This window comes from Rhinolophus ferrumequinum, assembly GCF_004115265.2.
Source record: "Rhinolophus ferrumequinum isolate MPI-CBG mRhiFer1 chromosome 15 unlocalized genomic scaffold, mRhiFer1_v1.p scaffold_54_arrow_ctg1_1, whole genome shotgun sequence".
Taxonomy (NCBI): Eukaryota; Metazoa; Chordata; class Mammalia; order Chiroptera; family Rhinolophidae; genus Rhinolophus; species Rhinolophus ferrumequinum.
The window spans coordinates 1,939,728-1,963,831 of NW_022680357.1; the positions used below are offsets into that span (position 1 = coordinate 1,939,728).

At 54.6% G+C, this 24,104-nt stretch overlaps 1 protein-coding gene across 1 annotated transcript in view; it reads left to right on the forward strand.

Moving 5' to 3' along the window:
- GTF3C1 (general transcription factor IIIC subunit 1) overlaps nucleotides 1-24,104 on the forward strand; it is a 65,989-nt gene that overhangs the window by 29,173 nt on the left and 12,712 nt on the right. Inside the window, 17 exon segments of the mRNA XM_033101032.1 lie at nucleotides 1,902-2,038; nucleotides 3,085-3,238; nucleotides 5,720-5,823; nucleotides 6,812-6,996; nucleotides 8,412-8,690; nucleotides 8,959-9,104; nucleotides 10,350-10,447; nucleotides 10,952-11,048; nucleotides 11,191-11,368; nucleotides 14,043-14,184; nucleotides 14,664-14,799; nucleotides 15,281-15,362; nucleotides 15,491-15,679; nucleotides 17,368-17,525; nucleotides 19,290-19,432; nucleotides 21,336-21,417; nucleotides 23,018-23,130. Of these exon segments, the coding sequence (XP_032956923.1) occupies nucleotides 1,902-2,038; nucleotides 3,085-3,238; nucleotides 5,720-5,823; nucleotides 6,812-6,996; nucleotides 8,412-8,690; nucleotides 8,959-9,104; nucleotides 10,350-10,447; nucleotides 10,952-11,048; nucleotides 11,191-11,368; nucleotides 14,043-14,184; nucleotides 14,664-14,799; nucleotides 15,281-15,362; nucleotides 15,491-15,679; nucleotides 17,368-17,525; nucleotides 19,290-19,432; nucleotides 21,336-21,417; nucleotides 23,018-23,130 (2,423 nt within the window).

The window sequence follows — 24,104 nt, forward strand, 5'->3', positions numbered from 1 at the left end:
GACGGAAGAAAACAAAACTAAAATGTTAGTACTTTCTGGCCAGATACCATTGTCTGTCAGAGGGTTAGCAATGCAGCCGACTCACGCCATCAGTGTCATTAGGCCAATTAAAAGGCAGTTGACACGGGAACCCCTTTCTCATATGATTCAGTTCATGGTCCTTTGTCACCTGGAAGCGCCTCAGATACTGACTGCCGTGGGGCCTCTTGCACTTTAGAAAGTGTCAGAAGAGGCACCCCGCAGGCACAGACCTGTGGTCAGGTGGCTTTTCACGCTGTCACTGCTGTTTTGTTCAGACGTCACGACAGCCCTGTAAGCTCATGTCAGCTCTGGTCTGGAGCAGGAGAGTGAGGACCCCAGGGACGGAGAACAGGACTGCCCAGTTCCTGACATAGGGAGCGTCAGAACCCACCCACGTGCGTGGCGGTCCCACCCTGGCCTGGCTTCTCCCTTTCTGTCTGGAGGCCTGTCAGCAAATGTGAGGGGGTGTGGGCTGGGGAAGGGTTTCTGTGGATTTTTCTAGAACCGTTTAGCTCTTTCCTTATTGATTGGATGTTGTAACTCCTTGTTATCAAGTCATGACTGGTGTTGTCTGTAACTGAAGAACCTGGGCTGCCCCCAGGTGGATCCCAGCAGGTTCCCAAGGGTTTACCTGCTTTCTTCCCCCTCCCACTCTTTGTACCTTCTAATGTGGCCCACGTATCTCCCTCCAGGTCCTAGGACTCCTGTTACTTCCTAGTGCAGCTCTTCCTCTTTCTCTTATAAATCCGTTCCCAAAGCCATGGCAGGATCTCATCCTTCTTTTGTATTAACATACTTGCTAAGGTCACTCCACAAAGCGTATTTGTACTTTGCTCTCCTTCAGACCCATGAAAGTGGCCACATTTACTCATGTGCTTCTCCTCCAAATGTTTGCTTTGAGATGCGAAAGAAAACAAAAGAGTCCCCTCCTTGAGCACAGTTCTCACTCTCCTGAAATCGAGGAGGGCATCCAGCAAGAGGAGGGCATCCAGAAAGACGGTCCCTGGGCTGCCACGTGGCGCTTGCTGATTTGCGCCGAGCGGTTTGCGAGGAATGTGTTTGTCTCTGGACTTCCTGCCCTGTCAGTGTGCACATTTGGGCTGTACCATTGTCTGACCTGAGAGCTGCGGGGACACACCCATTTATGCTCCCAGAAGACAGACAGGAGCCAGAAAGAGAAGGGGCATTTGGCAGGGAGAAGAGGGCGAGAACACTGATCTTTCTCTTCCCTCCATCTTCCCTTCACCTCTCTTCCCAATTGACCTGGGATGGGCAGCCTGTCCTGGACCCAGAAGCCTGCCTCTCCTTCTGTCTTCTCTCACCCCAGAGAGACCTGTGGTTTCCTGGCCTTGGAGTCGGAAGCCCGTGCGTGAGGCAGAATTGTCCTGGCGCACGTTAGCGCCCCGTGACACTAGCCGGTCACTGAGCCTCCCTGAGCCCTGCTTGCCTCTTCTGCAAGCGGGACCCATAGTGGGGTGGTTGAGAGTTTCTGATGAAAAGAGCCTCCTGGAGTGACCGGCTGGGGTCATCCTCGGTCTGCGAGTTTCTTCCTTCCATTGTGGAAGAACCAAGAGAAAACCGAATGATTGCTTTCTGCTGCTTTACAAGCACTGTAGTGCTTGTAAACCCGCCTCTAGTTTTCGTCCTGACTGCAGCCGACCTTCCTAAAGTTCCGGAGTCCTCTGCTCGCAGATGTCTCCTCCATTTTGGGGCATCGAGAAATAGTGGGGTGGTGGAATCCTGTCAGGGAAACAGCCCTCTTCACTTCCTTCCTAAAACATGTGCATGGAAGATCCCCAGGGAGCGGGCGTACACCGCAGAGTGCGTCCGGGCCCCAAACGAACAGTGTTGAGCGGTTGTGCGTTTGGTCCCCATTCTAGGACGGTAGCAGTTCCCAGAAGTCCGGGAAGCATGGCACAGGCCAAGACAAACCCCATGAGACTTACCGGCTGCTGAAACGCAGGAATCTCATCATAGAAGCCGTCACCAACCTCCGCCTAATCGAGAGCTTGTTCACGTAAGGAGCGAGCCGTGTGTGTCAGCACTGAGAACTCACCTCGTGCCAGTTAGTCATCACAAGCCTCGGCAGGACCGAGAGGCACTTGTCTCCCTTCCCCTGCAGAGATTCTCAGTCTCCCTGTGTGGTAGAAAGCGGTAGAGTTTGTTTCTGTGATTTGACAAGTGTAGACATTGAGGAATAGCAATGCACTAACCAGGGAGAGGTGATTGAGCACGAAATCGGAGTCCTGAGGAAAGGGCACGTGCTTTTCTCTTTCCTTGGGATTTGGTGGTAGCGAAGGGGTAAGAAGAAACCGAGGCAGGTAATGGCGTCAGCTAAAGTCTTATATGAAAGCCACAACAAAAGAGACACAAGCAGAACTTCTGTTCACACAGAGCTGTGGTCCCTCTAACCCACGGTCACCACCACGTCCTGGAGGCATCCAGTGTGAAAGACACTCGTTGAGAAGCAGCCTCTAACGAGGCCATGGGGAGCTGTCTGCATGTACTGCTGCCGGGGTCCCCTCCTCTGTGCAGTGAGGGGTTTGCTAGGTGTTCTAACATCCCTTCTGGGCCTGCCATTCTAATCGGTTATCCAGAAACATCACCATAGGGACTCAGTAAGATCTAGAGAGTGAGATGTGTGAGGAACAAAATCAGAAAGAGCTTTTGATTGAGGGTGTCGACAGTGGTACACGGGAACGTTCCTCAGCGGATGCTCAGCTGGCGTGCAGACTTGGCAAAGAGAGATTTCCATCATGGCCCTCAGGTCCCCTGCCATCGTTGTCACAAATCCTGTGACACAAATCATTGTCACAAATCAGTTCCTGGTGAAAAGCTCAGAATGGGAGCCCGCAGCCAGTCGTGGCTTGTGTTTAGCTAACGACGTATCCCAAAGGGAGATGCTCTTAACCTCTCAAGAAGCTGACCTTCCGATGGTGACACCCCTTTTACTTCTTCCCGGGTTTCTGCTGGGTACCATTAGCCCTCCTCATGCGCCTGGGTGGAGAAGGGCCTTCCATGTGGAGACTGGAGATGTTAACGGCTTCTTTTGTGATGGCCCAGGATTCAGAAAATGATCATGGACCAGGAGAAGCAGGAAGGTGTCTCCACCAAGTGCTGTAAAAAGTCCATCGTACGGCTGGTGCGGAATCTGTCTGAGGAAGGCCTGCTGAGACTATATCGGACGACGGTCATTCAAGACGGCATCAAGAAGAAGGTAACGGCAGGCTCTCCTGAGCCCACAGAACTAGTGGGGTGGCTGGGAGTCTCCTTGTCTAGCTTCCGTATCTCCGTCCGACTTCAGGCGTTCCTTTGTTGTCAGTAACTCGGAATTTCCCACTATGCCTCCTAATTTAGGGAACAGGGATCGTCCCAACTTTCTGTGCAAGCTGGAGACAGAAAAGAGGAATAACATGCTTGAATTTTAGCATAGCCTGTGCCGCCCAAGGCAGGTGGCCAGCCCCGTCAGAGAGGAGGGAAAGCGAGGCACGCAGATGTCTAGCAGCGTGACCCGGGGGGAAATGAAGCAATGTTTAGGAGATGGAAAATTCGGGCTAAGCAGCGAGAACATTTTCCACAGAGATCTGAGGAAGCGTATCCCAGAGGAAAGGATGGCAGAGACTCAATTAGGATGCGTGGCTGGGGTTGTCCGATAGGGAACAGTATTATCTCTTCTGTCTCAATTTATCCGTTTCCGTAAAATTGAAAGTTTGAGGCCATTCCCACAGCAATGGAAGCTCGGCACCTTTGCTCATATTCTAAGGCATACATTTCTCAGGGTCGGAGTAGTTTGAGAAACCCAGCTGGGCATTGAGACCAAAAGGACAGTCCCTTGTAATTCCCAGACCTTTTTTTCCTGACTACATTTTAAATCTCTGCCTTAAGAAAGCTCTGCTTTGACGTTTTGTTTTTTTAAAAAGCTGGCAAGCTCATTTTTGTTTTTTCACTTTATCTTATGTATTAAGAAGACATTTGAAATTTGAAAAACACAGAGCAGTCCAAAAAGTGACTTAAGAAACACAGTTGCTACCATTCCCAGTCTGCAACTCTCATCAGTCTCTATCTGCTGTGAGTCCCCTTGACCTTGCTCTCGTCCCCTGCCAGCCTGCCACTCATCCCTCGAGCAGTGGCAGGAGGTTCCTGTGCTGCCATCTCTCTTTCAAGGACAAAGCCCCAGCCCACTGGCTGCAATACCTCGGATTTCTGTTGGTCCTCACAGAGCAGGTCTTGGGGACGGGCAGCCCTCTCGGGGCAGAAATGGAGGGCAGGAAAATGGGCCCGGACTCTGAGTGGAGAGGGGCAGTCAGGCAAAGGGGTCGCTATGTCTCAGCTGCTATTTGGCCCCCTATCTGCCAGGCAGAACGGAGGGAGCAGGCCAGGGGCGGGGTGGGGAGCGAGGCTCATGGTACAAACAGGATCACAGAACCTCAGAGATGAAGGTGCCGAGCTTTGGGGGCCTCTTGCTAACAGGTACGGCTACACAGTACCACCAAGCGGTACCCCATTTTTTCAGCTGGGAAGAGCTGCAGTATTGTGCCTCCTGAATAAACTCAAGTGTCTCCAGGGCACTTTGTGTGGCACTGAGAGTTCTGCTGCTGCAGGCAGCTTTCTGGCCTCCTGGAGCCGCATTGGCTAGAGTTGCTTCATGTAGGCGGCAGCCTTTCCACGGCTGCTGCGTCCCCCCATGGCTGCCCTGTCCATCGGGCCTTCGGGAACTTAGCTGGGTCCTTTGGCTGTGGAAAGTGGGCAAATAGGAATGCTTTATATTTGCACTGCACTTTTCAGTTTTCTGGGTGTTGCCTAATTATATCTCATTGCAGCCTCACAAAACCCCAGAAAAGTTGGCAAGGCGCAGGGGAGGGGTCCTTATTTCACAACCGGAGCAGAAGAGACTAAGCCACGGCCACCTTTGGATTCCCTTCCCGGCGTTGTGCCTGTTCCCTGGGACCGACTCTCTCGGGCCATTTTTGGCACGTAGGCTTCTGGCTGGAGTTACCCCTTTGGAACCCCTTACCTTACTCTCTCCTGCCAGTGAGAGACCAACAAGAAGCCTGGCTTTGCAGGGGCCCAGGCCGTCGTGCCTGCCATCTACGCCAGAGCTGTCACATCAACTCCACCAAGTTATTTCCCTTTCTCACCCGAGTTCTCTCTCGTGACACGCTAACCACTCTTAATTGTGCAGCTTCAGTACCTTGGAAAAGGTAAAACAACAAAAGCAGCTCTAAATCCTCTGCCAGTTAGCTTAGAAGCGCGCCTGGCGGGAGTCCCAGGGCAACACTCCCAGGAAGGGGAGATTAATGAAAGCCGCTTACCTTTTCCAGATGGAAACCCTCAGGACTCCACGAGCAACTGTGGGAAACGCTCAGATAGCGGGGGCGGGGCTTCGGCCTACCAGGTAGCTGCCGAGACCAGTGGGCCGTGACTTCCCAGGGAGGGGCTGCTGGGAAGGCCGCTGTTTTCAGGCCAGAATTTCTCACTTGAGCGAAGCAGCACGTTACTGATGGCAGAGCTTTATCGCTCCGTCACTTGAGGGATTTTGATGCCAGAAACAATGGCAAACGTTCAGTGGGTCTTCATCTCCTGGCTCCTCTGGACATGTTAGTGAGAACAGGTGTGGACAGGAGTCGAGTGGTGGGGCTCAGTCTCCCTCAGCCCCGCCCCTGCCCTCCCACCCTTTGGGACAATGCTGTCTCCTCAGGTGGACCTGGTGGTGCACCCCTCCATGGACCAGAACGACCCCTTGGTGAGAAGTGCCATCGAGCAAGTTCGTTTCCGGATCTCCAATTCCAGCACCGCAAGCAGGCAAGTGGCCGCACCCACAGAGCTCAGTGTCTCCACCACGGAAGCCAAGCCACTTTCACAAACGCCCTTTCTTTACTCTGTGGAACATCAGTGAATTTGCTGGTTTAGGGTTTGTAGTCCATGACCCCCTAGTCTAACAAGGACCAGTTTCTGGATTCTTTCAGAAAAAGAAAATCCTCGTATCTTTAATTCTAGTTGTGGACAGAGTGTTCCAAATCACAGGCCTTGTGATGTGTGAAATTGGCTCGGTCTCATAATGTTTCCAAACGATTCGAGGGTGGCCGGTTAGCTCAGCTGGTTAGAACGCGGTGCTCTTAACAACAAGGTTGCCCGTTCGGTCCCCACATGGGCCACTGTGAGCTGCGCCTCCACAACTAGATTGAAACAACTAATTGACTTGGAGCTGATGGGTCCTGGAAAAACACACTTAAAATAAATAAAAGTTTAAAATAAAAGAACAAAAAAGACGATTCGAGTTGCCTTTCTGAGGTCTTCTCTAATTTTATTCATAAACCATCTAATGGACTGAGAAAACTCAGGGGTGGGAGAGAATTCGCAGCCGGGTTTAACCCACAGCTGGCCTGGGGGTGAGAGCCCAGGCCCGGATCTCACTTGCAGGCACTGGTTTATGTGACCTGCCATGCATTGGTCACATGTGCTTTGAGTCACTTATTTTCACATCAGATTCCTGATTTCTGGCGTTTACAAAAGTGTCTGAAGACCTAGTGTATCGGGCTCCATTTCTCGCAAGGTAGCAGCTGTACTGTAGGTGGGGTGAACTCTCCCGGGTACCATAGTCTCCATCACCCCCAAATGTCTAGTGACCTGGCACATTTTATTCATTTACACCATCTGCCTGACCCCTACCGGCAACTGAGTTTGAAACCTCAGGACGAAAAGGCTTCATCTCATTGGTGAGGGCCGACCCTGTCCTTCCTCGCAGGTCTTGGTTTTCCAACGTCTTATCAGTCTTGTATTTGGGCTGTAGGATTAAAGTGCCCCAGCCTCCAGCGCCTCAAGGGGAGGCCGAAGAAGAAAGCCAAGGAAAAGAAGACCCGAGCGGACCAAGAGGCTCCCAACCGAATGTTGCCTCTAAATCAGAGAGTGGACGGGTGAAAAAAACTGACAAGAAAATGGGCATAACCCAGCTTAAAAATTACAACCCTGTTGTAGGTAAAAGGCAGCTTGTCAGTGTCTGCGTGCGTTTCATGTCTTGTTTGCGTGATGCTATTTAAGTCACTTTCTTATACATTTGAGCGCGGGGCTGCCGTCAGAGAATCAGGTCTGAATTATGGGCTGGGTCACGTGGGGCTCCCGCGTCAGCTTCCGTCTGCAAGAGGGGAGTGACGTTTGCCCAGCGTATCCCAGCATAACTTGCAAGACTCAGATGAAATTTTGCCAGATCTCAAAGTGAAGAATTATTCACAGAGATGAACTCTGTCTACTGACCATCCTAGGGCTGGAATATTCCATGAACCACAGAAAATCTTGACCTCTCCTGACCCCACAAGCCTCTGGTAGTTATAGCCATTGGTGACTTTGAGCATTTATATCCTTTTCCCAGAATGAGGTCTCTGCAGAGCTGCTCCCTCCTCCCCACCAAGCCGCTCTGATGTAAATTCACGGGGCAGGTGTGATGGCAGGGCTTTCTAACCGGTGCTTTGCTCATGTCCTGTCCTTAATGTGCGTGCTGGTGGGGAGGGCAAAGGTGGCTGAGCAGGGCACCGGCCTCTGTCAGGTGGGGGCCACGGCAGCCACGGGGATTCCAGGCAGAAGAGGCCACTGGTGTGACTTCCCTGTACAAGGGCTCCAGTCACGCAGGTGTGGCCTTGACTCTCGAGGTTTCACGGTTAGAAAGTCCAGACTGAAGGAGAGACCTGAGCAGCACATCCACTCGAGCAGACAGCAGGCAGCGAGCATTTCCTCAGACGGGCCAGACCTGACAGGGACGACAGGCCCCTGGTCACTTGTCTTCACTGCCCTGTTCCTGTGTCTCCCTTGCCTCTCACCTGTCCTCTCTCACTGGGGAAAGGCAAGGAACACCATCTTTGAATCAACAAAGAAATAAGCTGCTTTAAAGAACGTAGATTTTGGAATATTTCACACAGCCTGCATCGACCCAGGAGTGCTCTGTGGTGGTCTGTCACTCCCCCCATGGTGGCGCCCTTCTCCAGTCCCCTGGTCACCTGTGCTCTCGTCCTTCCATGTTCCTTCCCTGAATGTGCCGGGCACATATCCATCTCGGGCTCCTAACAGGTGCCCTGGGATGTACAGCCCAGACCACTGCATGGCCCACCTGGTCACGCACCGACGACCGACTACAGACGTCCTTCAGGGCCTCCCCCCCTTGCAGGCCTTTCCCGGCCTCCGCGTAGAACAGTCCCCCTTTCTCCCTCCTTTGCTTTATTCTCTGCACCAGCTATTTCCATCTGATGCATTAGTTGAGGTATTTTGTTATCGTCTGGCCTTTCCCACTAGAAAGTTACTTCCATGCGAGGAAGAGTATTCCCCTGGCACCTGGGACATAGTTTGGGGATGGATTGAACTGATGGGAGTTTTTAAGCACCGCCCTCCCTTTCTTGCCTCAGTTCCTGGACTGGGGCGTTCTCTAGGGTTTCTGCCCAAAATGCCTCGCCTGCGAGTGGTCCACATGTTTCTTTGGTACCTGATCTACGGGCACCCTGCCAACAACAGAGCGGAGGAGCTGGGCGACGGCAGTGAAAGAAGAACCGGAAAGCAGGGGCTGGGCCGGCCGGGAGCCCCACCCTCCTCAGGGCAGGACCTGGAGGCCTCCTCCGACACCCCACCTGCGGACAGCCAGGACGAAGCCCTCAGGGAGGCTGAAGTGGAGCTCGCCACAGAGACAGGTGAGATGTCGCAGGCAGGCCGGCTGGCTGGCCGGCAACAGCAGAACCCAGAGGGCCATCGTGGTGGGTCCTGTCCTGATCGGCTGAGCTGGCGGACTCCCCGCACTGGCCTGATCAAAATACAGACATAATGCAAACGATCGGAACCGCTGGGCTACCTGCCTGGCAACTAGGGTTTTGCCGAAGTGTGTGGTAAGAGGGAAGCAAGACCTAGGAAGGAGGTGAGGTCACCATCCTGACTTGGACCCTGTCTCTGCTTTTCTCCTAGTTTATGTGGATGAAGCCTCGTGGATGCGCTATGTCCCTCCCATCCCCGTCCACAGGGACTTTGGCTTCGGCTGGGCTCTCATCAGCGACATTCTCCTCTGCCTGCCCCTGTCCATCTTTATCCAGATTGTGCAAGTCAGCTACAAGGTAATGGCGACCCCCAGGCTGTCACAGCCTAGTCCCTCAGGACTGGGGGGCTGGAGGGCGTGACCTCACAGGGTCAGGCAAATACTGCAGGACTTGCAGTTGCCTGGATGGGTGGATGGATGGTGGATGAATGGATGGTGGATGGATGGATAGATGGATGGATGGTGGATGGATGGATAGATGGATGGATGGTGGATGCATGGGTGGTGGATGGATGGATGGATGGTGGATGGATGGATGGGGGAGGAAAGGAGGGAGGGAGGAGATGGGAGACATAGATAGATAGAATGGTTGGTAGGTCAAAGGAAATGCTTCAAAGACCTGTTCTTCTAGATAGATCAATCAGAAGACAGACAGATAGAAAAACAGACAAATAATTATGGTGTAACAATAAAATATGTTTTTAGAAATTTGGTAAGTACAGAAAAGGAAGAAAATAGAAAATACGTATAACTTCCTCACTCAGAGAGCTACCACTGCTAGTGTTTTGGTACCTTTTGTTCTCGTCTTTAGTTCCTATGCCACGTTCGTGTGTACACCCGTGTATGTGTGAGTGTGAGTGTGAGTGAGAGCTCCCTTTTTGTAAAAACTGAATTGAGACTATACTGTATTTACTGTTTTATTATCTGTTCTTTCCAATGAACAATATGTTGTATTTTCCACATCATTAAGTTTTAACTCGATGTTAAGTACATTCGCAGTATTCCTTCTCGTGCACGCGCCCTAATTTATTTAACCCACGCTCTATTCTCGGACATTTAATTCCTAGTTTCTTAGTGTTACAAATGACATGCGACGACTACTTTTTGGTACCTGTTTGTGGGAAGCTCTGAAAACGTTCCTTTGTAGTAAGACTAGAAATAGAAATCACTGGCTTCGAAGGGAATGAGCATTCTTCATCTTTTTTAGAAATATAGATACATATAGTCCCATATTGTCCCCCAGAAATGTTTCAGCAATGCCTGTACCTACCAGAGCATCTGAAAGCACCTGGGTACGGCTCCGAGCAGTGTGGCGGATGGGCTGGAAAGGAGGAGTGACAAGACTGCAAGCAGAGATGTGGGAGGCCGGGGGGGCAGGAAGGGGCGGGGCACAGAAAGAGGGGTGCGTTATCCCCATGGGGCTGGTAGGCGGGTTCAGACAGGCTGCAGCTCGGAAAACAGCGGTGGGTGTGTTTTCACGATTCTTGGAATTCATTCTGGCTGACGTGAGGGTGAGCTGACGCGCACGTCGCATGCCTCACAGGTCGACAACCTCGAGGAGTTCCTCAACGACCCTCTGAAGAAGCACACGCTGATCCGCTTTCTCCCCAGGCCCGTCCGGCAGCAGCTTCTGTACAAGAGGTGAGGCCCCGGGAACAGAGTGGAGTGGCTGATCTTTCAGCAGGCCTCGAGCTTAGGGTTCTGAATAACGGCTCACCGGGAAAGGGAGAGGTTCCTGCCTTTTCCTGGTGGAAGGACTCAAGGATTTCATTCCCTCAGCCACCTGGGAGCCTTCTAGATAAAGCCCAGGAGCAAGGGAAGTATGGGCTGGAACATTTTATTACTTAATTTCAAGGTTATTTCAAAGTAAAATCCACTGAGAAAGACAGTAGGTGCTGGTGTGGTTTTGCACTTTTGCTACTTTTATTTCCTAAACCAACCTCCACCCCGCCCCCCACCTTCCCAGTGTAGGATCCATGCTCCGTTGCCCCTGTCGGGTACGGGACGTGGGGTCTTGGGCCTCAGCATCGTGCAGGCCTGAGGCCTGTCCCCCAGGCCCCACCGGGGAGAAGGGGGGAGTCCGTGAGGTGCGTCCTCAGCCCCGACGCCCAGCCCTGACCACAGCCCCTCCCCTCTGTTTTCCAGACGCTACGTTTTCTCGGTGATGGAGAGCCTTCAGAGGCTCTGCTACATGGGGCTGCTACAGTTCGGTCCCACAGAAAGGTTTCAGGATAAAGATCAGGTAACGTCCTCCCAGCCCTGGGGAAGTCGGTCCTGACGGCCGAGCAGTCCGCAGACAGCTGAGCCCAGGCTGACGGTAGGGTCCCCTCCCCCACCGAGTCTTCTCTCTCTCTCTCTCTCTCTCTCTCCCCTCTCTCTCTCAGGTCTTCATTTTCCTGAAGAAGCACGCGGTCATCGTGGATACCACCATCTGCGACCCACACTACAACCTCGCCCAAAGCAGCCGGCCCTTTGAGAGGCGCCTCTGTGTCCTGAACTCCATGCAGGACGTGGAAAACTTTTGGTTTGATCTGCAGTGTGTCTGCCTCAACACCCCGTTAGGTACCGTCCATCTCTGTGGACCCGTTTACCTCCTATTTGTGGGATGAGTGGAATTAGAGCTACAGGAGACGATGAGTGGTCGTCTACGGTTTTCAAGCTGCTCTCCAGAGGCCCAGCGTGTCCTTGGGGCTCCCTTAGAAAGGAGAGTGGTGGGCCTTAAGTGGGGGCTCCCAGCCCCAAGCCCCTTTAGCCCAGGCAGCGCCACTTGGTCTTTATTTGCTGGTTTATTCAGCACCACTCGTGTGTGTCACTTCCTGTGCCTGATCACGAGCAATGCGAGCACAGCCTGTCCCTGCTCTCAGGGGACTCCCTCTCACGGAGAAGAGACACACATGTGAACACACACGTACCCAGCGTGATGCGTGCTGAGGGGGAAACAGGGTGATGGACGAGTCGAGGGCATCTGGACGGGGTGGTCAGGAGCAGCCTTTCTGAGGAGGACACAGTTGAGCTCAGTTCTAAAGGCCGAAGTCGAGCCAGCTGTGCCCAGAGCTGGGGACAATGTTCCAGCAGGGGCAGTGGCAAGTGCGAAGGCCCCCAGAGTGGTTGGAGAAACAGAAGAGGCGGGTGTGGGTGGGAAGGAGCGTGGCGGCTGGGATTGCGAAGTGGGGAGGAACCAGACTCTGGGAGCCTGGCCGAGCCTGCTGAGGTGTTCGGGTTTGTTTTCTGCGCCGCAGGAAGCCATTGCATGGCCGTAATCGAGGGGTAACAAGATTGTTTGTGTCTTTCCTGCTGCGGAGAATGGGCTGAGGACACAAGAGTAGAAGCAGGGAGGTCAGTTAGGGGCTGTGACTCATGTCTGAGAGACGTCCCCTGGCGACAGAGGAGGCAGGTTGGAAGGGGCTGGGCGGGAGACCTGACAGACTTACCGAGGCGGGGGTGAGGTAGGCCTTTGCTCGTGTGGTTTTCCTCTTTTTCCGAATGTCTCATGACAGTCTCAGCTCCAAGGTGGCCGCTCTTACTTCAAGCATCACCTTTTGGAGAAAGCCTTCCCCACACCTTTACTGTCTGGGGTCCTCTCATTTCGTTCTGTGAGTTCCTGGAGCTCAGGATCCCTGGCTTCCGTCCCCGTGTGTCCCCAAGTGCCTGGTACACAGTGAACGCCCACAAACGTGGCTCGGGGGACGGCGGCTGTGGGGAAGCTCCAGGGTGCTGTCCTCGCAGCCGGTTTCCACCGGGCCTTTTCTCGCCACTTCTAGCGGGAGAAAAAGGACACGTGACCAATTGGCACCTGGGAGAGGAACCGGGCCCTCTCCTCCGGTGCCAGACCTGCGAGATCAGTCTGACGCTTTGAGGTTTGCGCAGCAAGGGGTCCCATGTTTGGGAGAATCGTTCAGTGTCAACAGGGTAACGAGCACTTGTGTTCAGAACCTTTTCACAGAATCCTCCGGCATTCATTAGTGAGCTAGGCTTTTGCCGGCTCCGATTTTCCAAGTGCCCTAATCCCCCTGCGTTTTACACCTGGGTAAAAAATGTGTGAGCCAGGGTGTGATTTGCGCCACAGTTTTTCAGGCTTGATGGTGAATGTCCGTCCCTGGTAGTGTTCCTGAGCACAAGTGTGGTAGGTTTACTTACTGAGTCCGTTAATCAGGCCTTGATTGTCCCTTCATTCAGCAAACATTTGAGAGGTTCTGCCCCAGGGACAGAGGAGAACACACCATCTATGAGTAATAAGATGTGAGTGTCCTTTAGGGCAGGGGCTCCAGACCAGGAACACGCGTGGGCAGCACCAGGGAGGGGAGCCTGCTGAAATGCGGGTGCCTGTGCCCTGCCCAGTGCTTCGGGGTCAGTGGACCTGGGGCCCGTGAGAAGCGGAAGAGTAAGTCCTCTTTAGGTGCCACTGTCCATTCGAGTGCATGACCTTGGGTGAGCTCTTTGTAAGCCCTGAGCCTGCATTTCTTCGTTTCCAAACTGGGAATGCCACCACCGCCTTATGGGCTGAACCCAGTCTTGACGGCGACGGCCTGTAAAGCTCCACGGCCTCTCCCCACAACCCCTCCCTGCACCGAGGTCTCCAGATGAGCCTGGTAATGAGACGGTTTTTGATAGCCTGCCACGATGTAACTTTCCTTTGCCTTACTCAAGCAGCGGTTTTAGTAGTATGTTCTATCTTCTTGCAAGAAACGCAGTTTTCTTTATTGAACACTAGTAACTGCACGCAATTGCTCAACTAAATGAATGCCCCTCTCGGGCTCTCAGGAAAAGTCTGGCTGCTCCCAGGGAAATTGACACTTCCGCGATCCATCCAAATCCCTGCCGCCCTGATCTCAGCAGCCCCAGCCAAGTGCCATCATTTTCATGTATCGCTTCCTCTGTGCTGGCACACATCTCCACGGGGCTCCCCCAGCAAGGACGGCACGGGTTTCCTCGGCCCGTGACCCCCCCAGGCCTGCTGGGCTCTCCGCTCGCCTGCTCGCCCTCCCGCCTAACGGAGCTCAGCCTGAGCACCGACCCTGTTCTCAGGTCCACCCACCCGTGTTTCACTCTCTTCCTCCTGCTCCCTCTGACACCTGTTAGAAGGCATTTTGTGCAAAGAGGGCCTGCCAGTGTCAGACCCTCCCCTCTGGGTCACCGACAGGGAATCCCCTGTTCTCCGTCTGCCGGGCCGCAGGCGTGGCCTGCCTGACCCGCAGCAGGAGGCCGTCACCAGGGGACCTTGTGTTTGCTTTTCCAGGCGTGGTGCGTTACCCGCGTACGCGGAAGCACAGCAGCCCCGGCGAGGGCAGCGACGAGGAGGACAGCCTGCAGAAGGAGCAGGAGAGCGCCATGGATAAGCACAACCTGGAGCGCAAGTGTGCCATGCTGCAGTACACCACGTGCGTGCCCGCCCCGCCCCCCTCGCTCCGGCCTCGCCCCGCCCCCGCCTCGCTCCGGCCCCGCCCCCGCCTCGCTCCGGCCCCGCCCCGCCTCACTCCGGCCTCGCCCCGCCCCGCCCCACACGGGCCGTCGGGCAGTCCCACGTGCTGGCTCCTCCGTGATGGGCTGCGGATGTCACTCCCCGGGGTCCCGAGTCACTGGTGCAGAGGCCACAGATGGGCGGCCAGTGGCCACGTCTGGCCCAGCCGTACCTTAGCACACATATTGTTTAAAAAAGAAAAAAAAAGATCAATCAGTTGCCAAAATTCAAACCTTGGGAATTTTACATTAAAAGGCGGGATTTTTGACAAGTTCATCACTTATATCTGGGAGGTGTTTTTCTAGGAAGTTAAAAGTTACGGAAAATGCCCTCACCCATCCCACGGGCTCTCTCTTCGTTCCTGAAGGAGCGCTCTCTTGTTTATTTCCCATCTCGCAGGGGCAGCCGCGAGGTCGTGGATGAAGGCTTGATCCCTGGAGATGGGCTGGGAGCTGCTGGGCTTGACTCCAGTTTCTACGGACACCTGAAGCGGAACTGGATCTGGACCAGCTATATCATCAACAAGGAGAAAAAGGTGCGCTTTGGAGGGGTGGGCCTCCACACCCGGGCCAGCACCCCAGGGGCTGCCGTCACTGCTCAGCGTCCACTCCCTTTCCCTGCTCTGGTTCTGACCCGGTTAAATCAAAGTTGACCAGAAACAACAAACATTGACTCCCGTTTGTATTGAAGGTACATCAGGCCCCTTAAATATCTGCCTGGCCTGGTTTTTGTTTGTTTTGTTTTCAGCTGATTCTAACTTATTCTGTGACGTGGACAGTTGTCCCGTTTTAAAGAAGGAACAGAAAGTCTCTGAGGCAAAGGCCACAGGAGAGGGAGCGCGTGGGCAATAAGAAAGGTGGCTGGACAGAGGAATCTGTCCCTAGAGCAGCCCTGCCAGCTTCCCAGCCATCCCCGCACGGCCCCCTCGGTCTGTCCCTCAGACACTAGCACGGCCCTGGGCTCCTGGGGCATCGCGGGACCCCAGGCTCCATCCCAATGCTGAACTTGTCTTCCAGGAGAACAGCATTTCAGAAAACGGCCTCACGGTGAGGCTGCAGTCGTTCCTGTCCAAGCGCCAGTTGCCCCTCGGGGCTGGAGGTACGGAGTTCACCCCAGACCAGACGTGGTACCAGCTCGGGGCCAGCGTGGCCACCCCACGTTCCACTTGGCTTCTGGCCTCTGTAGGGCTCGTCTGGAAACACTCTACGTCCTGTGCTTCTCTCTAGGCAATGGCCGGTTGAATATCTGGGGAGAAGCCAGAGCAGGAGCCGAGCTCTGTGCTGACCGTGACGAGCAGTGCGAGGTTGACCGGGAGCCCACGCTGGACCGGAACCGGAGAGTGAGGGGGGGGAAGAGTCAGAAGCGGAAGCGGCTGAAGAAGGACCCCGGAAAGAAGACCAAGAGGAAGAAAAAAGGTTACGTGGCGCTCCTTTGTGTTTGCTAGGCCCTGTCCCACATCCAGTCTGGCTCAGCCACCTGCCACGCCCGAGCTCTGCCCCAGACTCGGGTTTCCACTTCACCTCGATTTAGAGAGCAGACCCTGGGTGCTGGCCGTTTCAGTTTCCAGATCTAGCTGGCAGACGAGACCTTTGAACCTCCTATGTGCTGCCCGCTGCTTCCTCTTTATTTTTTGGGGAGCCTTTTCACTTAATAACTCCCTCAGTAAAATTTCTAATTGCATCTCAACTGAAAAAAAAAAAAAAAACTTAGTAAAATCCTCATCATCACCATCCCAAATCCCCTTATTCTTTTGGTTTACCTTTTAATATCTGCATTTATGCAAATCAGGCCAAAGTTCAATGCTCATTGCATATTTAAATAAGAGGAAAGACAGGAGTCGTTGAAGCCTGCAGAATCCTGTCAGATCCGAGGTGTGGTACTTTTTAGAATGCCATTTTGGATTCTTCATCTGAGCAGATTATAGTGAAAGAGGGGAGAAGGTGGGCAGTGAGGAGACCGGTGTCTATTTTTTTTGACCAACTTTTTATATCACCTAAGTGGTCTGTGTGTTTTAACAATGATCCAGTAGCTAGCTATTTCAGATGGAAACAGAATGTTTAAACAGCTCCCTGTTTTAGTGGTTTATTTGGCTGGTATTCATAACAAATGGCCTAGCAATGGCCCCTGCGTTTAGCTTATCCAGATATGTATCGGATCAATTTGACTCACAAAGACAAAATGAATTCATTACAAGGCAAAATGTGGTGGTGGTGTCTCTGAATCCACATTTTCCTGCCCTACTTCTCTTCTGCCTTAATTTGGAAGACGCTCACTAAACAGTCTTTTGGAATTGGCAGTAGCATGTGGTCCCTACCTCCTGAAACCACCATCATATCTCCCCTGAGGGAAGGAGACCTTGTAACACCCCAGTGGTTAAGAGCTCAAATTCAAATCCTTTGTCTGTTACTTAGTATCCTGCTGGGTTTCAGATTTCTCCACTGACAAAATGGGGATAATAACCACATCCTTCTCATAGGGTTGTTACAAAGTATTATTTTCATTGTAAGTTAATAGATGTAAACCAGCTTAAACCCGTGTTTGACACATAGTAAAAATCCTGTAATAGTCAGCAACTGTTACTCTTTATTTATTTAGTAGCTACATGGCGCCAGGGGCTGCGCTAGGTGTTCAGTCCTGGGGGTCGCCCTGGAGGGTGGGGCTTGTCCCCACAGAGCACCAGCGTTTGTACAGCGTCTCTGAGGTCACAGAGCAGGGCACTTGGCGGGGGCCCACTCATCGGGCAAACGTGCCCTGAGACAAGCTCCCCTGAAGGCCCCTTCCAAGGGCCGAGCCCCACAGCAGGAAGGGTCGGAGATTGGCAGACAACTAACTAACGAGGGGAAGGGGGCTGCATTCAGCCTGCCCCGCCCCTCACCGTGAGGTTCCACCAAAGAGAAATGATGACGAAATAGGTAAAAAAAAAAAAAAAAAAGGCTGTCAGGAAGGGCTGTTTCGTGATGAGCTTACATGGCTTCTGACAGGGTGACATTCTGATCAGGGGCACCCTGGGTCACATCTTACTAGCGGTCCCCCCACCCCCACCCGAGGGACAGCTCCCAACCCGTAGTTAGAGGCCTCTCCCCTCTGCCCTCCGTGTCCTTAGAAGACCTCGCGGATGAGAAGAGCAAAAAGCCGCGTTACCACGACAAGGCGGACCAGACGGCCCTGCAGCGGATGACGCGGCTGCGCGTCACGTGGTCCATGCGGGAGGACGGGCTTATCATGCTTTGCCGCATTGCCAGCAACGTGCTCAACTCCAAGGTGCGTGCGCGCGGTGCGGCCCCTGCTCGCAGCCCCAGCGGCCCCTTCGCGTCCCCCTGGCACCAGGAGGCGGGTGGCCCTGCGGCCGCTCCGCTCCTCTGCGCCCCTCGGACCCTGGGGAAAGCGTATCCCCAAGCCCTGCAGACTGACACCGTTCCCCGTGGTGCACACCTCTCTCCAGCCTTCAGCTAACACGAGTGGCCCTCGGGCTGGCTGCAGGCGGCGCGGTCCAGAGCTGCTGGCTCCCCACCGGGACTGTCACCCTCTCCCGCGCCCCTCCCCCAGCTCGTCTGTCGGAACCCTCTCTCGCTCGCTCGCTCAGGTTTCTCTTCAGCGACTGTCGATCAGCTCTGGAAAGGCTTCCCCGATCCTGCCCCATGGGAGGAATTACTGTGTCCTTGCTCTGTCCCTTGGACATGTGTTTTTCTCGCTGCTTCTGTTGCCTCTGGCACCCCTTGGCCCACTGGACTGGCTGCTCCTCAAGACACAGAGATTTCTTACTCGTTTTCACGCTCAGGCCCCCAGCATCCTAGCGTGGTGCCTTCCGCAGCGGCCCTGGAGTCCGTGTGGGGTGGCGCTGTGGCCTCAGCCTGGCCCTCCCGCTTTCTCGTGGCTCCTCCCACGCCTTTCACACCACAGTTCTCTGCCTCGTGTGTCTTCCTGGTCTGGGTCCTTGGATCCCAGTGGGTGGAGAGGCACTTGCTCCCCGTCTAGCAAACCCTCCCTCTTTCCTCTGATGTCACTGACCCCTGCTCTGTCTGTCCTCGCCCACTGTGCTGTTCTGATCGTGTCAGTTTGCAGCAAGGCGTGGGGACAGCAGGTGCCCCAGCAAGCTGGTTGCAGAAGCCACTGGGAGACGGGGCTCTGCCGTGACCCAGCCCAGGGCCCCTGGCAGGCGTAAGTTCCCAGGCAGGACAGGTGAGGCAGCTTCGGAAGGGCCCCATCGGGCATCTGCTGTGCTCAGCCGTGGCGGCCAAGAGAAGCCCACACGGAAGCCCCTGCCAGGAGGACCTTGGCGGCAGCCTCATTCGATCCCCTTTCTTGACCATTTTCTCAGCGGCTCTCACCGCTCTGCCCCTCCTAAATTCCCACCCAGTCCCTTCTCCCAGGCAGACCTGAAGGTGGGTGTGGCTGTCCCCCGTTTCCGTTCCCTGCCTGTGCAATGGCTTTTTCATCACAAAAAAAGGGGGTTGGGGGTGCCTCCTTCCGCCCCACCTCGGTGCAGCTGGAGGAGCCAGGTGACCCTCCACGCACTCACTTCTTACACCATATTCTTGCCCTCCGTCTGAGGCTCTAAGAAAACCACCTTGTCATCAAGCCCCTTCCTGAGCTCGGCTCGGTCTCCCTGGGTGTGACTGAGGTTGTCTCCTGAGTTGGCTCATTTAGCACATTCTGTTTCTACTGATGTAACATCAGCCGCAATACGAGTATACAGAATGTTTCTGGGCCTACGTGATCTGCAATCAAACCTGTGAAACCCTCTCACGGGACACTTGTAACCTCTCCTAGCATTGCCCTTCCAGTAGCACCTCCCAGCACCTCTGGGCACCTGCCTCACCTGTCAGAAGACACACTCCGAGGACCTGTCTGATTCCTCTGTGCCCAGCACCCCATGTGTGCCAGGCATATTGTCAGTGCCAAGTAAATGTGACGGAGCTAACCTGTGAGGTGGCGGCCTAGAGTGTCTGCTGCCCGTTTGTGCCCGTGACCGTGGCGTGGGCGCTGAGACACTGATGTCCCATCTTGGCTCTGTGTCTGATCCAGGTCAAGGGCCCGTTTGTCCCCTGGCAAGTTGTACGGGACATTTTACACGCTACCTTTGAAGAGTCTTTGGATAAAACGTCGCATTCGGTGGGACGAAGAGCTCGCTACATAGTGAAAAACCCACAAGCCTACCAGAACTACAAGTAAGCCTTGTTTGGATTTTCCTAAGCCCAGGGTATTCCAGTGCTTCTAGTTCGTGCTTTGCTCTCTTCTGCGCCGTTTGCTGTGAGACACAGGTAGGGAACTCCGGGTTGTCCTGTGGCCAGTCCGAGGGCTGGTATTTACTGGTGACGTTGTCCAAGCGCTGGGCGCGATTCTGGCAGTTTCTCCTGTGCGGTATTAGACGTTAGGACGGCCCTCGTGGGGCAGGCTCCGCGACCTGCCGCGTATCGCATACGTAGCAGGTGGTGCAGGCGAGGCTCCTGCGACCCTCACTAGTGTTTTTCACACTCCAGAGCAGCTCTCAGTATTTCCATAGTCATGGCCCGTCACGTGCCTCGCTCCAGGAACAAGCTGTGCAGGTCCGGCCGGGGTCACTGGACCAAATACACGCAGCCGTAGTCTCAGCAGAGTGGGGTGTTCCCTGAGAGTTTCCCACCCATGGCCTGGTCTCATGTGATGGCAGCAGCTGGGAGTCACAGAGCTGCCCACCCCCCTCCCTGGGCCGGGGCTGAAAGCCATTGCCAGCGCCTCAGCCCCCTCCTCCAGCTGCTCCACGGGCGTGGGCTTGATTTGGGGGAACCAGAGAGCATCCACGTGTCAGGGAAGGTGCCCAAGTGTGGCAGCCAGGAGGGCATACGTGGTATGGCCCCCAACTTGCCTTCATTCCGGGCTCAGTCGCAGAGCGTGGCTCTGGGTTGATTCTGTGCCGTGGGCTGCCCGCACTCAGCCAGACTAGGGAGAAATCTGCCCAGCCCTGGGTCGTGGAGGAAAGTCACCTGTGGCCAGGGTTTCTCAGCTTCAGCCCTGGGGACAGCTGGAACCGGGTGATTCTTTGCTGCGGGGCATCCTGTGCACTGCCGTGGGTACTAGATGCCAGTAACCCCCCCATGTGACACCAAAATGTCTCCAGATGTCCCCTGGGGGCCAGATCGCCCCGGGTGAGAACCATTAAGGGGCACCTACCAAGGGGCCTTCTGTGTAAAGCCACCGTCCCCTTTGCATAGAATCCTGACCTTTTCTATCTGAAAGGGTTCTGATCCCCAGGTCCTAACTCCTCTCTTTTCAGAGGAGAAACAGGCCCAGAGAGAGGATGGCCAGGGTCACAGTGAGCTGCCAGTGAAGTGTCATCTGGGGCCCCTCCTGCTGCTGTGCCTCGTTTCCGCTGCAGCCCAGGGCAGGGAACAGCAGGCCTGGGTCTCCCTCCTCGCTGCAGCTGAGAGCTGGGGGGCCAGGCACTGGGCTTCATCCACTCAGAAGCTGGCCTCCCCCTGCACACAGGATAATGATAATACCAGTACCAACCACAGCTGCCCTGCCTGCCTCAGCCCTGGGCGTATGTGTGACCTCAGGGGTCCCTTCACCTCACAAGCTACACAGGGAATGACAGTCTCTGCCTCGCAAGCTCTTTATGGGGGTCGAAGTGCCTGGCTCACAGGAGCCCAGCCAGCTCTGGTTGTCTCTCCCTGTTTCCTTTTGGGCAAGTCAGGCTCTCTTTACATCCTAGAGATAGGAAGATCTGTGGAGTGGACAAATAGCGTTGTGAAGGTTAGAGCTCTGGACCAGGGCCTGTGTAATATTTTTAATTTACAATACACCTTCACTCGCATCGTCTCATGTGGTCCTGACCAAGTTCCCGGGAGGCTCGGTGGGGGTTCCTAGTGGAGGACAGAGGCTCAGAGAAGCCAAGCCATAGACAGGCCAGCCTCGAGTCCCGTATGGCTCAGCCCAAAGCCTTCATCGTTAAAAGCTATGATCACACAACAGTATATGAGTAAATCATACTTCATGGTTGGCCAAAGCTGGCGATGTCAGAACAGAGAGCTCCTGCTGGTTCTGAGCGTGGGCACCATTCCAATCTCGCCGCGCACGGGGTCTTCTCCGCAGGGTGTGCCTGGCCGAGGTGTACCAGGAGAAAGCCCTCGTTGGAGATTTCATGAGTCGGAAAGGTGACTATGAAGACCCGAAGGTAGGTCCCCCACGGTGGCCGGGCTCCCAGTCTGCTCTGAGGGCAGGGCTTCCTCGGCGCAGGTCTGGCCCTCTGGGTCTCTCGCTACCTCCGCTGGCCTCACAAACCTGGGCTTTTCTCCTGCTCATTTGGGAAATGACTTGTCAGTTCTTTGGCTTTGATCTGGCTCCAGCTTTTAGTTTTTCAAGGCGATGAGAATTTGACATGCTACTTTGCAAGGCTGCTGTGCCTTGGGCCTGTTTTCTTAAGAAAATAAAGCAGCTCTTCCGATGTGAAAAACAGCTAGACTTCCCGGCAAGCTTGCAGATAGAGGATGAGATTCTGAATTTTCTGCCCAGTTGGGGCTGCGACAGTGGCAGCCGGGGTAGGAAGCTGTCTTTCCAGACCCAGCTGTCTCTGCTTTTGGCTCCGAGTCCACTCTGTCCTGAGCCAGCATCGGTCCCCTCTGCGTGTGTGTCGGCCTCGTGCCAGGCCAGCCCTTCCCTTAGTGCCAGAGGGCAGTGTGACAGGCAGAGGAGGACAGTGTAATCACCCCGAGAGAGGAAAGCACGGGCCGCTGAGGTCACAGAGGGAGTTCCAGGGCTGCCTGTGATGCACGTGACAGGAAAACCACCTCACGGGCGGGCGTGAGACTCCGTTTTCCCGCATGCTGAGCAGTCCGGAGTAGGCAGTCCTGGGCCTGTGCAGCAAAGCCAGAGGTGCCAGCAAGGAGCCAGGGTCATCCTGTCACCGCACTGCCCGCCCCTAGCAGTCAGCTGTCCATCTTCCCGTTGGTCATCTTGTGCTTGCTGGTGACCGCTGGAGTTCAGGTCCTTACAGTAGGACCCAACGGCGGGGAGGGTTGGGGGAGGGGCTGCCCTGAGGCCCTCTGGGCCTGTGTATCAGGGAGAGGACAGCTTTTCCCAGAAGCCCCCGAGCTTGATCATGGTCTCAGACCCATCCTGGCTCAGCCAGGTGGGCCAGGCATGCTTCTCCCAAACCAAGTCAGGGCTGGCTCCACTCCTGAGAAAGGAAGGGACGGGGGAAGTAGGTGACCAAGAGCATCTGCCACAGAGGGCTTTCATGGGTGTCAGCACTGAGCCCAGACTCCTAAGAGGAGGGGCAGTGAGGCCAAGGCCATGAAAGCAGGGGCGAGGTGGCCCATGGGTGCGGTGTCAGGAGGGCCACCGCGAGACGCAGCCGGGAGGAGGTACGTCCCTCCTGTGTGGGACACGGGTTGCTGGCCACACATGGGGGGTCAAGGGGGTGTGACGCTGGAGTCAGCAGGGTGGTGATGAGGTCTGGACTGGGGTGGTCGCCGTGCAGGGGTGTGTGTGTGGGGGCTGATTTGTGGTCCACAGCTGAGTGAGGGGCGGGGAGGAGAGAAAGGAGGCGGATTCACACAGGGTGAGCCAGGGAGGAGCATCTGTCCCCTTCCCAGGTGGACTCGTGGGCTGCAGGGGGGAGGGCGCAGGAAGGCAGAGGTGACAGCACTTCTCCTTGGTGTTTCTGGAAGGTCACTGCCGCCGGAGTGTGTTATAAGGTCTTCCTTGATGTATCTTAGTGAAATCTCCCTTGGGGAAGAGAAAGGGCTTAACGAATCATTCTCTCCTGTTCAAAGGTTTGTGCCAACGAGTTTAAAGAATTCGTGGAGAAGCTTAAAGAGAAGTTCAGTTCATCGCTAAAGAATCCTAACCTTGAAATCCCAGACACACTCCAGGAGCTGTTTGCCAGGTACGGTTCTTCTCGGAAGGTTCTGTGTCATCCTCGTGGGGCAAAAGAAGTTACCAGCTGGGGCTGCCACGCTCTCTGCCCTGTGCAGCAGTGCCCTGGCCTTGCAGCTAACCCTGCCGTCTCTCCTGAGTCCACCACCTCATCTCCTCTCACGGACTTGAAGACAGGCGGCCACTACCATCCGTCACCCACCGGGCACTCGTGCGCATTGCCCCATTCAGACTCACGGCCGATTTTATTCAGGCTTTCTCCTCCGGTTGGTGTGTCTTTGCTCAGACGCTCATTTTACACATGAGGAAACCTAGATGTAGGAAACTTGCCCGAGGTCCCTGTGCTGGTGAGCCGAGGGCTAGGCTTTGAACTTGGGTGGGTCTGACCCCGAGCCCCGGGCCTCTCCAGCTCAACCACGTGGCATCTGGAGAAAAACATACCTGGATCTGAGCACAGAGCCCTGTGAAAGCCCTTGCCTTCTGTGAACCGGGCCTGTTCCTCTGCTCAATCGCAGAGAGAATCCCTCGTCACCGTCCTCCCGAGACAGCCCCTCCAGCCCCTGCATTTCCGAATTTCTTCCTTAAGAAGACGTCTCAGTCAGTCCCTGTTTGTGAGCTCTGCAATACCTTTGCCATTAGGCCTCCGGCTTCCATTAGAGATCTCATTCCTTCATTGGTTCAACAAATAATGTAGGTAATGCCCGCTGTAGGCCAGGCCCGAGGGGCAGGTCAGAGCCGTTGTCAGAGTTGATAACCTTCAGCTGTTTTGGGGGTCGTGGTTGAGTTAGTGGCAGCAAACTGTTCCCCAGATTCCCAAGGGCATGGTTTATATTCAATCCTAAGAGCCTTTCACAGGTCCAGTTCTCCGATCTGTAACTTGTATCCCACGGATTTTCAGTCAAGTTATGGGGCACTTTTAGTTTTAAAAGAAGACAGTTAAAAAAATAATAAAGATTTTTAAACGAGAGTTCATGAACCATTCAG